Source organism: Vidua chalybeata, chromosome 4, assembly GCF_026979565.1.
Source record: "Vidua chalybeata isolate OUT-0048 chromosome 4, bVidCha1 merged haplotype, whole genome shotgun sequence".
NCBI lineage: Eukaryota > Metazoa > Chordata > Aves > Passeriformes > Viduidae > Vidua > Vidua chalybeata.
This window is the reverse complement of record NC_071533.1, coordinates 25,542,059-25,554,314: the sequence shown is the minus strand read 5'-3', so window position 1 is coordinate 25,554,314 and position 12,256 is coordinate 25,542,059. Positions and strand designations below refer to the sequence as shown.

The 12,256-nt window shown below is 38.1% G+C and overlaps 1 protein-coding gene across 1 annotated transcript in view; it reads left to right on the top strand.

The window, feature by feature from the left end:
* The window catches only part of PAPSS1 (3'-phosphoadenosine 5'-phosphosulfate synthase 1), a 38,994-nt gene extending 29,902 nt beyond the window's left edge, over positions 1 to 9,092 (top strand). Inside the window, exons 11-12 of the mRNA XM_053941225.1 lie at positions 322 to 551; positions 8,262 to 9,092. Of these exons, the coding sequence (XP_053797200.1) occupies positions 322 to 551; positions 8,262 to 8,400 (369 nt within the window). The 3' untranslated portion in view covers positions 8,401 to 9,092. The remainder of the gene's footprint in view (positions 1 to 321; positions 552 to 8,261) is intronic.
* The last annotated feature ends 3,164 nt before the right edge of the window (positions 9,093 to 12,256 follow it).

Sequence of the window (12,256 nt, the reverse complement as noted above, 5' to 3'; positions counted from 1 at the left end):
GTCTTAGTTCTGCCTTGAATAGCATCCTTGCCACATGTACAAGTTGAGAATGCTGAACATGAGTGGTTTTTCATTCTGAATGTGTAGATGGTGCTGAAGTAACTTTCTGAGTTCCTACTGTGCAGATAAAATGGGGATAGTATGTTTTAGCTGTAAGTTTTATGGTGATCAACTTAACTGGTTCTTTATTATATGGTGGCTCCATAGTAAAGTCACATCTGACTAAGGAGAGCATAGTAGATACAGAGTGCATGCCCATTTTGAGAGCTGAAGTTTTGGAGCATTTTCTTCTGTTAATTGTTTTTCCTGTCTCTGTTTTAGGTTCAGTGGCACTGCAGAGCACGGATGGTTGCAGGAGCTAACTTCTACATTGTAGGGCGAGATCCAGCAGGAATGCCACACCCTGACACTGGGAAAGATCTGTATGAGCCAACCCATGGTGCCAAAGTGCTCACAATGGCTCCAGGCCTCCGCGCCCTGGAAATTGTACCCTTCAGGGTTGCAGCCTATAATAAAAAAAAGAAGTGCATGGATTATTATGACTCTGATCAGTAAGTTGTATTTTCATTTTAGAAAAAATTTTGAGCAATAGCTGCCTCTTACCCCTGACACATTAGAAAAAAGTTTATAATTAAATTCATATTGCTCAAATAGGGCAGTGTTTAGATGAGTTTTAGATCAATATAGCTTTTAGACAAATGTAGCTTGAATTCAGCATGATTTGGTTCACAGTGCAACTACCTGACCTAACTTTAGCTGCCATGTGAAGACTCCCCAGGCACTGGGATTTCTCTGGTTCTGGAACATAATGGCACAGATTGGTAAATCCAGAGAAATATATTATTATTTATTATAATGGTAAGATTAGCTTTCTGCTGCTTTGGCTTTCTAAATAAGCTTCTCAGGTGTCAGGTGTGCATCAGATAGGATGGAAGAGATGCAGGGAGAGTGTGAAGAATGGAAAAGAAAGTGGACAAGATGGGATGACAAATAGCTATTTATTTTCTGTTAGTAATAAAGCACAATGATGCCCTAAAAATATTCTATGTCCCATGGTTTTCGGCTGGTTTTGTTTTTTTTTTTTTTTTAAATCCGATTGCAGAACAATTCATTTCACCTTCTGTATGCATATTTCAATGTTATTTTTCCCTTGTGTGGGATAGCAGTGTCCAAAACTTAGTGTATGTGTTGCTCTGATGACAATGAATAATACTGGGAAGATGACTTGTCATTTTAATTTAATCCTCTTTATTCAGATTATTGAAATGTACTTTTGATTTATATCAAACTGCAGCTGAAGTTGGTAATGAAATGTAAACTTCTCTGGGCAACTTGTTCCAGTGCTTCACCACCTTCACAGGAATGAGTTTCTTCCTAATATATAATATTATATAATATTATAATATAAATATAATAACCTACATTCTTTCACTTTGAAGTCATTCCTCCTTCTCCTATCACTACAGGCCCTTGCAAAAAGTTCCTCTCCAGCTCTCTTGTAACTTCCTTTAGGAACACGAAGGTGCTATAAGGTCTCCCTGGAGCCTTCTGTTCTACAGACTCAGCCTCAGCAGAAGAGAGGTGCTGCAGCTCTCTGATCAAATTTTTTGCCCTGCTCTAGACTCACTCCATCAGATCCATGGACTTTCTATGTTGAGGTCCCTAGGTCTGGATGCAGTACTCCAGGTGGGCTGTCACAAGAGTGGGGTAGAGGGGAAGAATCACCTTCCTGGACCTGCTGGTCATGCTTAAATATAGAAAGATCAAAGTGAAGTACTATTATTGGTGTGTCAATTCTTACTAAATTAGAATAGTAAGGGAGTAGCAATGTGACAGGCCAAAATTCATAATATTGATTCTCTGATCATCGATACTGTACCCTTAGTGGGATAGATGTGATTTCAATCAAGGCAAGTAAAATTATACCTCTGTCATTAGCCATAGCAAATGATTAGGAAAAAACCCAAACAACTCTTTGAGATTTTTTTTAATTAAAAGCAGTGGGAACAGATTTTGCCTTCTGCCACAGACTGCATCATATGCACCCTTTTATCCTTTCACCGTGTCTATGAGGCCTTGGTTTGGGGCACTTTTTTCCCTGGTTCTATAACTGTCATGGAAAAAAGCCATGCTGCCACTAATGTGCAGTTCTGCCTTGGTGCTGTCAGGATGTAAGCCCACTTGTTTGGTCCTCCCCTGGATACTGTTTGTAGATGGATTGGTGTGTGGCAGCAATCCTCTAGATGGCAGTGCGGACACGTGGAGGCTCCCATCGCTGCTCCTGCCTGCCAGACGGAGCACTGTGGTAGGCTCCAGACAGAGTTAGAGCCTGGGTGGGTGCAGCTGGCTGCCTTTCAAGATAGTCTGTGTAATGCTGAAAATGTGGCAGACTCCTGGACCATGTGGTGTTTTACTCTGCAAGGAGGAAGGCAAGGAAGAGAGGATTGCCTGGAAACATGAGATGATCAGTGCTGGTGGAAGACCCTTGGATGTGAAATAGTGATGTTTGTGGAAATATTTCCTGAACTCACTTGGTGAAAAACACAGCGTGAAAATGTGGGAGGGAGAATGCATAGAAGCATTGCTGTGACTTGTTTTAGTAAAGGGTAATTTGATATCTCTTGTACCTTTCTCAGTTTTTTGAGGCTTAGACACTTGACACCCAACTAGACAATTCCAGAATTTACAACACTAATGAACGTGTGGAAGGTTATGGCAAGGGAGTTTCCCTTGGTCTGAGCTATAGCTGGCCATGTGTCTTAGCTGCTGGGTGTAGTTATTCTTTCCCTGTGCAGTCATATCTTCTGTTCTTTCAGGCCTCCTGGATTCCTCTGTTTGGGAAGGTGCTTCTGAGAAGCCAGAGTAGAGCCCATCTGCTACCTTGGGTGTCTCTGTAATTTGTCACACCTGGCTTGGCAGCAAAGACATGCAGAGGTTATTGCAGTTGGGCTCTTTGCTGCTATTACCTTTTGGCTTCTGAGGGAAGTCCTAACATGAGGATGGTGGTAGATGAATCTTTGGCTCATGGTGAGAGGTTACCAAATGCTTGGTCCAGCTGCCAGAGGGATGTCTGAAAAGCTGTGGCAGAATTAGCAGTGTCAGAGAGTTGCTTTGCTCAGTTTTTATGAGAAAGGTGTAATACTTGCTGATAGCATTCCTTGTATGCCTGTGGGGATGGGTGTTCAGAGGCTGGGTCACCACTGGTGAGCTGCCTACAGTAAGGTGCTGGGCAACTGTGTGAGACCTAGCTGTGCCTGAGCTGCTCATGACCTTGCTGGGAAGCACCAAAAAGCCTACAGTGACCCTGCCTCCAAATCAGTACCAAAGGCCCTCACTTCTCTGGTGTGCTGTCTGTGATTCCAGGAGGTTATTGTGCTTAAGGTCTTCTGCTCCCAAAGATGACCATACAAGCACACTTTTGTGGAGTTGGTATAGAAGGTCAGTTTGTTTCTCACTTCTGTTAGTACCCTCCAGAACATGTGCTGCTCTTGGAGTGTTTCAGCTGACCCAGTACCTGCTTGGGACCAGTCTGGAGACTGCTGACTTGGTACGTCAGGACCTCGTGCTGCTGGTTAACCATGCTGAGCTGCTGTGGTGCTATGTGGGAGCTGGAGTCACTTGGCCCCTGTTAGTAAAGAAAGGCAGAAATATCCTTAACTTTTATAAATTGTTTAAATAAAGTTACCCTTTAGAACATATGAACAGCCAATGACTTGGAATTATATTCATGTTTTACCTCATAAAACCAGTACAATTTCAAATTTGTGTCTTGGACGTCTTAGAACTAGGTTTAGCACCTCATTAAACTGAACTCTTGAAACTTATTTTTTGAAAAACAATTTGTCTGAAACTTAGATCTAGGACAGTGATTTGAGGAATGCATTTGAAGTGATGTATAGCAGCACAGGTAGAGCTAATTTCATTTTCTTTTCCCGTTGGGCAAATTGAGGATAATATGACATAAATAATACAGTATAAATGAGGATAAAAGTTTTTGCACTTTTAGATTTCATAAAATTTTTGATCTATAATTGAATGTATCCAAATGTGTTTTGGAAAAGTTCAGAGTAAGAACTCTAGTTATAATGGAGTAATTAAAAATGAACATCTGACCTGGTAGACTGAAGTGTAAAGAAAACAACCAAAGAACCAAGAAACCAACAAATAACACAATTACCCACCCCATCTCCCCCTCAAAACAGCTTACCCAAGGCTGAAATTCCTTCAGAAAATCAGTTAGTGTGCTTCTTCAGCCAAAAAGGCCTCACAGTTACCACAGACAAGTGTAATTTGGGATTAGTGGCTTAATAATAGAAGCTGGTTTTGTGAGGAGATATTCACAATTCTTTATGGAAGATCAGTCCTATAAAATGCAGCCACAGACTGCTGCTGAGAAAAGACTCAATTAAGAAAGGAAATTAGTTTGGCAATTAAAAAAGCCACAGCAGTGTCTGGAATTAAATTACTTTTTTTTTTTTTTCCTTGAAAAAAACCAAAGAGAACATTTTGGCTGAAAGAAACCCATAAGTAAGGTGACTGGAGCAGATTGTTCCTGCTATCTCTAAAATGTAAATGAAGCATGGGTATCTGTGAAGAAGATAGATTTTAACTTTAATCTTTTTTTTCCCAGGACCTGTAATATGGTTGCCATTACTGCTTTAATACTATAAAATCATAGGAGAGCTGCTCCAACTAAGTACATACTGTTCTCAAATTTGTTTTTTAAAGTGATAGTAAGAGGCTGTGATAAGCACACTTGACTGTTCTCCTTAATTTAGTTATGTGAAATATGATTGTTTAATTACCATTAGTACATAATGTAGGACACACTGAAACTCTGCATCAGGAGACTTAAACCCTCCTGCCAGTCAGAAAGGAAGCAGGAAAGGATTTGCTTTGCATCTGTTGATATTAATCACAATATTGTGTTCTAATTTCACAAACAGTTTGTTCTTGGCTGGTTGGGATTTGCCTAAAAAAAAAAAAGGTAAACCTGTGAATGAATGGTCTGTGCTTTTGTCATGAGTCTTGTATTTAAGAATAATTCTTTAAGACCTTGAGAGCACCAGACATTCTCCACAGAGAATGGGAATTCCTAGAAGATCATTTGCGCAGTGCTGAATACCTAAGAGGAGGTCAGGGTTCCCAAGATAATAACTGATCTTTAGTGCTCCCAGGTGAAAAATCTGCTATGTAATGTGGTCTATACTTAGATTAAATTTGTAGGGACTAATGCTGAAGCAGAAGTGTTCTCTCCAGTTACTGTATCAATGCACTGTATTGACACCTCAGAGGTACAACCCAGGAGGTTTCCTCTAGACCTGTGGCAGTCACTTCCTACTTGCAAATTAGTGTCCTCCTTGTTTTGTCACAGACCCTGTAAGGTCTCTGAAATCACTGTCCTTCATAAGGAAGAAAATTTCACAGTGTGTGTAGGTATGGTTTTTTCCACACTGTGAGTGTAGTAGAGTTCTATGATGCTATGCCACAGGGCAAGTATCAGTCCTCAGTGTGAAATGTTCCAGGAGTGTTTTTCTGTTGACAAATTTTTGTTGTGGTTTTATTTCTGCCTTCTTTTCCTCTTTCTTTTTAGAGAATGCTTTTAATTGCAGTGGCACAAAGTATTGTGTTAGTACCAGTCAAACTCAATTGGCAGTAAAAGGTCAAATCAATGTTACAAGTATTTAGTAGCATCCAGTGTGGCTAAAAGAAAGCTGATTCCAGCAGCTACTGAGTAAAATTTTCAAAGGCACTTAAATGCGATGCTCAGAAAAGGCTTGTAGTAACTTTTCATTGAGGGTCATTTCAAATCTGACAGAAATGGAATCTGAATGGCTTTGGCATTTAAATTTTATAGCATCTTTAATGGTCAAATGTTTCCCCCTCTCATATTCCACTCAAGTCCACCTTATATAGAGGACCTTAATGTCCTCAAAATTCACTATGGGTGAAATTACTTGGTTACTCCTTTTACTATCTTCTTCTACTAAAGCAAATTACTCATACTGATGTGTTTTATTTCAAAATGCTCGTGAGTCACATCATGCCACAGTGGTCACAGTACTGATAAGGTTTTTCTCCTTAGTTTCTGAAATTTTATTGAAATTTGTAAATACAGTAATTTTTTTTTAAAGGCAAAAAATACTGTCTTGTGTATATATATATTGCCAAGCTCCATTTGAGTTACTTTAGCAATTACTAATTTAAGTAATTTTTTTTAAAGAAAAACCCTGTCAAAATAGACCTTCAGGATAATGTGAGGACATCATTAATACTTTTAAATTTTTTAATAGTATTTTGGAAACATTTCTAGAAATACTATGACATGCTGAATGACATGCTGAATGTACTTATGTTTCTGATATGATGCTCACCCACTTTTTTCTTCCATTTTTAAATAATTTCTGTAGATCTCCTTAGCTTTGTATTTCTCTCTTACTTGGTATCTCTGCTTCTTACTTGTTTTTTGTGCAACTAGGGATAAGAAGCAGCTAAAGCAGTTGTATGTGTTATTGAAGCAAACTTCTAGGACATATCTAAATGTAGGAGTTTAGTAGCATTATTTCACTTGTAGGGTATGGGACAAAGTTGAGTGCTTTTCAGAAAACTTAAGAAACAAGAGGGAATAAAGCCCCTTTCTTTTTTAAATGCTCCAACTTTCATGTGGAGAAAACACACATGGAGAAACTGTATAGTACTTGCTTTACTTTTCTCTTCCTGGTCATCTAAAGACTTGGTATTTTTTTGACAAAATTAACCAGATTTATCAATTCCCCACATATATTTTATATAAATAGTTCTTTGCAAAGAACTCAAGTTGCCTTAAGCAGTCTTAGTGAACAGCAGACATCTCTCTGGTAAGGAATAAAATTTTCAGATATTATAAATAGCAGTGCCAACTTTCTCTCCCATGGAGCTACATCAAGTTTAAATTTTCATTTTTATTTAATTTATATTTTGCTGGACTAAAGCACAATAGGGTTTTTTTGTCTTGTGACACTTCAGGAACGCACATTCCCAAAGTTAGAGCAACAAGAAAAAAACATGTATGACAGTGCTGGTGTGTAAATGTATACAGTCCAAATCAAAAAGTTATGGGGCTAGTGTTGTTGTGAAAGGGAACTGAGGAATGCTTTCTGCATCTTGCTGACTTCCATACCCTACTGAGCGTAGACCAGCACTTAGAGCCAAGTTCTGCCCTGTGATGTGCACACTTGGCTCCTGTTTCTAAGGCATGTACATCTGAGATCAATACTTGGTTTTTATTTCAAACAGACAAGTAAAGAATGAGTAATGCATGCATGTTGCAAATTGAGTGAATGGCATAAGTAAAATTGCATATTTAATTTAGAAATACATAATTTTTTTCCCTTGGAACATTTGATAGAACTCTGGCATTCTTGTCTTGCTTTTACCAGTCCTGTGAGGAATAATTTGATTTGTGTAGCTTTTGCTGCTTATGACCACATACCTGAGAAGTTAATAATTATTTAGGTTCTTACATTAACAATGGTAAACAATCCTGATCTGTGTTCAGTTTTGCATTTGTCCAACTGAATTTTGTTTTTTAGGAGAAAGGTATCTTTAGGGGAGGGTATTTTTATTTTTCCATTGTTTTTCTTTTGAACTGTATATGCCACGTTATTGATATGCATAAATATGTATATGTGTGCTCAGGGTCTTGCAATGTCACAGCTGGGAAGCTTGCCTGTAGATTCTGAGGCTTTTACTTTCTCTCTTCTCCAAACAGTCCCTCACTAAGATGTTATACAAATTTTTTTTACACATTCTCTAGTGGCTCTGAAATTACTTTCTTGAACCAGCACAAGAACATTCAACCAGCTCATCAGGCTGGTCTCCTGCCCTGGCAAGGGAAGGTGTAAATCAGGATGGCTGCTCTCGCCTTAGCAGAGGGCTCAGACAGTAGGTAGTGTAGATGGTTCTCCTTTAACAGGAGTTTGTTTCCTCACAGAGAGCAAGCCAGGCTCAATGGAAGCACAGACTGAATTCAGTCCACAGGGGCTCAGTTGCACTATGCTGCTAAAACCTCAGGAGTTACTAAAGCTGAATATTGTAGAGGATGTCTATTCCTGAGATTTACTGCCACTGCTGGCCTTGAAATGACAGCTGCTATACAGCATTATACTCCCAAGAAAAAATGTGTAAAGTAGCAAGAAAGTAGAAGGAATATGAGCGACTTTGCCTGCTTTTAAAGTATGTTCTTTTTTTCCCTCCCTTTTCCTCCACCCCTACTTTCTCAGCCATGAAGACTTTGATTTTATATCGGGGACCCGCATGCGCAGGCTGGCTCGAGAAGGACAAAACCCGCCGGAAGGCTTCATGGCTCCCAAGGCTTGGACTGTGCTGACAGAATACTACAAATCCTTGGAGAAGGCTTAGGCCTCTTATTAACTGCAGATCAACCTTTGACGCCTGATTTATTTACGAGAAGGGGACCACACAGTCACCATTCATGTTGCTTTGTTGTGGTGTCTGTCAGGAAGTTCTCTGAAAACAGACTCTTTCTTCCTAACTTAGCATCATTCTTTGCCTGCCCTTCTGGGTTCTATTATGTTCTGGCACCTAACTAGCTGCTGGTTTTAATGTCCTCTCTTTTATTACAGTTAATATTCTTGCAGTAGGATTTTTAACTCCTGTATTTTTTTATATTTTACTGCCTCTGTCCTGAGCTCTGCAGCTGTTAAATAGATGCAGCTTTTTCATATGTTATTTAAGCTGCTGGGTAGTGTCTGGTTTTAGTAGTGTGTAGGAGAAATTGTAAGAGTTAATCCCTTAACTATGGATAGATTATCTATAAATCAAAAAAGTAAAGAATGTTTCAAAATATCCATTAAAGTGTCTTCATCTTTATCTCGTCATTATCATTTCCAGAAGCACTTCAAATTTATTTCTGACTATATGTAATCAAAGAGCAGAAGGGTTTTTTTTTATGTAGCATAATTAAAATTTTGCTTTCTTTGTTTAACTTTGGTGTTTATTGAGTTGTATGTTGATTCTCTTCTGCTGTGGACCTGTAAAGATGGCCAAGTAATGAATAAAAGAAAATATCTAGTTTTCAATTGTTAAATTTACATATTGTTTTTGTATATGCTTACTGCCATAGGTGTCAGTAGGGTATGTTTTATTTCATTTGATATAACTTACTATTTTTTGATTCCAGATATACTTAATCAGCCTACTACAACTTTTTTAAAAGCATGATAGCCCAGACTTAATTTAATAATTATTACAAGAAAAATAAAGAAAATCCTTAGATTTTGGCATTTCTGTGGTAAAAATGCTTTGTTCAGATATTAATTTTCTGTCTATTTTTCTAGGTCTCCGAAGAGTAATCTTGTGAGTCAGCTTTGCTTGCTTTAAAGACAAAGCACATGTTCTTTTAGGATTCTTCAAAAATCATGAAGAAACATAAGAAATTAAAAGTGAAACACTTCTTCATGTGTAAAGTAACACTGACTTACTGGTGTCTTTTCAAGCATTTGCAGGTAATTAGTGGAGTAGTCATAACCTCTCTTAGCTACAAACCACTTCATATCCTTGTCACAGAAACTTACTTTTTTCTTGTTAAACAGTGTATGTAGGAAGAACCAGCTCAAAAATGTTGTTAGAATGTTGATACTGGATGAAGCATGTGTTCATCTTGATTTGGTTTTTTTTTTGATGCCAGGAAGGTTGTGATGAGGGGATCTGTGTAATGAATGGGATGAATGCTACTTGCTGTCTTTGTTTACTAGTTCACAATTTCATTTAAGACACATTTTTGGAGACTGACTTCCTCTCTTCTTCCTTTGTCTCTGAAGAGATGTAGAATGTATTTTTTAGTGGAATTCTTTCCTCTGATAGACAGTAAGGTGGAATTGGGAAAAAATGAGAGGCTTGTTTCTCAGCACACCACAACAATTGCTTGAGACTGTTTTAGTAGAGTCAAGCTTATTTCTTCAGAATCACGGAATAGATTTTCTTGAAACTTGGCTTTCTTTTTAGGTGTTATCAATATATAGGTTGTATAAAATCCAGAAGAAAGAATCTGTTCATCCATGTGCAGCTGTTCATGCAAAACTTCAGGTTTAACAATGAAGGTGAGCTAGTCAGCTGCTAAAATGGGATTATCAGTTGGAAGTTGCAGCTTGGACTCTTTGCTGTAATTTTTGATTCTTTTGCTAGCTATTATGAAAGATAATATTTTGACGGAATAGCAAACACAGGTGCATGTCTACAGAAGTTAATGTTTTTAAAATGAAGCCTGGAAAATAAATGGGAGTGATGAATGTGAATTTGAATCATCCTGTGAAGTGAATTTAGAAGCAGGAATGCCTTCAAGCAGATTAATATGCTGGTAACATGCAGATCTAGTTTTCTAGAAGTAACCCATATTGTTGTTGTAGTGCTTCTGCAAAACATTTCTTGGAGGGCTCTGTATTAAAGAAGCTGCAGTCTTTTGTGAACTTAAAGACACAGCATTCCCAGCATAATGCTTATTTGGAACAGGAGCATCTGATCAATTTGTAGGCAGGACTTGCTCTATACAACAATATTTTCCTGTATTATATGAATTTTCACTGTAGAGTTAAAATTTTTCCTCCTGTCTGCAGCTTCCTTGTTTATGGAAGCCATACTTACAAGAAAGGGCTATCCTACCAAAAAAAATTTCTTTGGCCAGTGTCTCTTTAGCTTTTCCCTGCCTTCTCTCAGTGGATACCATTATCAGTGGGCAAGTCCTAACATTCTGCTTTCAGCAGTAGGCTCAGCTTCATTAAGGGGTGCTATGGCATTATTTGAGGTTCCTCTGAGACAGCAGCTGGGGTTCTCCAGAGGCAGCAGTAGGACTAATGAGGTGAAGGCTGTTGCACCAAACAAGTGCCTTCCCACCTGCTCTGGCACCAAAGAGCAGTGACCTCAGGACATGTCATGCAACAGAAATAATGTGATCCATGGATCACTATGTGATCTCATATGAGGATAGGACCTATCCTCAGGATTACATTTGATCAATGTAAGCAGGACCTAATTTTTCAGCTGGAAAAATAAAAAGCTACATTGTCTTCTTCATTTCCTAAAACAATCTTTTTTTTTTTTTTTAACTTGAAAAATACTGATATGTATGGGAATCATGAATCTAAGCAGTTGTATAGGTGTGTTGTTACAAAGAGCAACAAAACCAGACTTCCAAGCATGTCATCTTTCTAAAGGTTATTTAGCAGTCAAGAGGAGTTTTACTCTGTTCATTATGATGAGAAATGTCAAAAAGTGTTCCCCCTGCCTCATATTTTCTCCCTCTATATTGCTTTACCTTATAAATGGTTCTTTATCTGCTCCTGTTGTACAGGATATTTTATGGCAATTATCCTGTACTTTTTGTACAGTCTCAAGATGATTATTCTCTTCCAGAGGATCATTCTGATGTATTGGGAATGTGAAAGTAGTAACACTCGTGATCCATATGGCTGATACAAACACAGTCAGCTTTTCAAATTACAAGATGAACAAGGTAGGTGGAGATTACCAAATCCTAAACCTTAAAATAAATGGTACACAATTACTGCATTTCCTAGATAAAGTAAATCCTGCAGTACCCATGAGCAACTTAAGAAAATGGAAACTTTTTCTAAAGGACCTCATAGCTGAGAATTAATTTTTTTCCTTTGTGAGTTCTTTTATGCCATTTTTTGACTTACATGAATAGTCAGGGTAACTTTTCACACAAAGATCTACAGGTTGTGATGTAAAACTAGTAGATAAATGCTGAGGATGCTGACTTCTTTCTGATTTCTTTTCTTTCAATAGGGAATATGAGCACTAGGAATTCAGTATTGCATCAGAGATGCAAAATGGAGAATGCAGACTGGATCCCAGGTTGTTTTTCAGATGCTGTTTGGAGCTAATCGATCTTCTATATCTGGGATAATGCAGTAGAAATCAGGAGGGGAAAGAAATGTCAGGCTGTCCTGACATAGTGGTTGTGGAAATATACAAGGCTATGACCTGTGTAGTCAGTAATGTAATTTTTCTGAATTTAATCCTCTTGCATTTCATATTTCCTTAATTTTAAAAAGTTTCATAAGTGGGTCATTCAAAGCATTAAACTTCCTGTTTTTCCATGCTAGAAAAAGAAGTTACTTTGAGCATCCTAAACAAATATTAATGGTGTAGTCCAGATTATTTCCCCTTCACAACAGTTTAAAGGTGATAACCAGCATATTACAGCCTTTCCCTGTAAATGTTGACAGCTTCAACA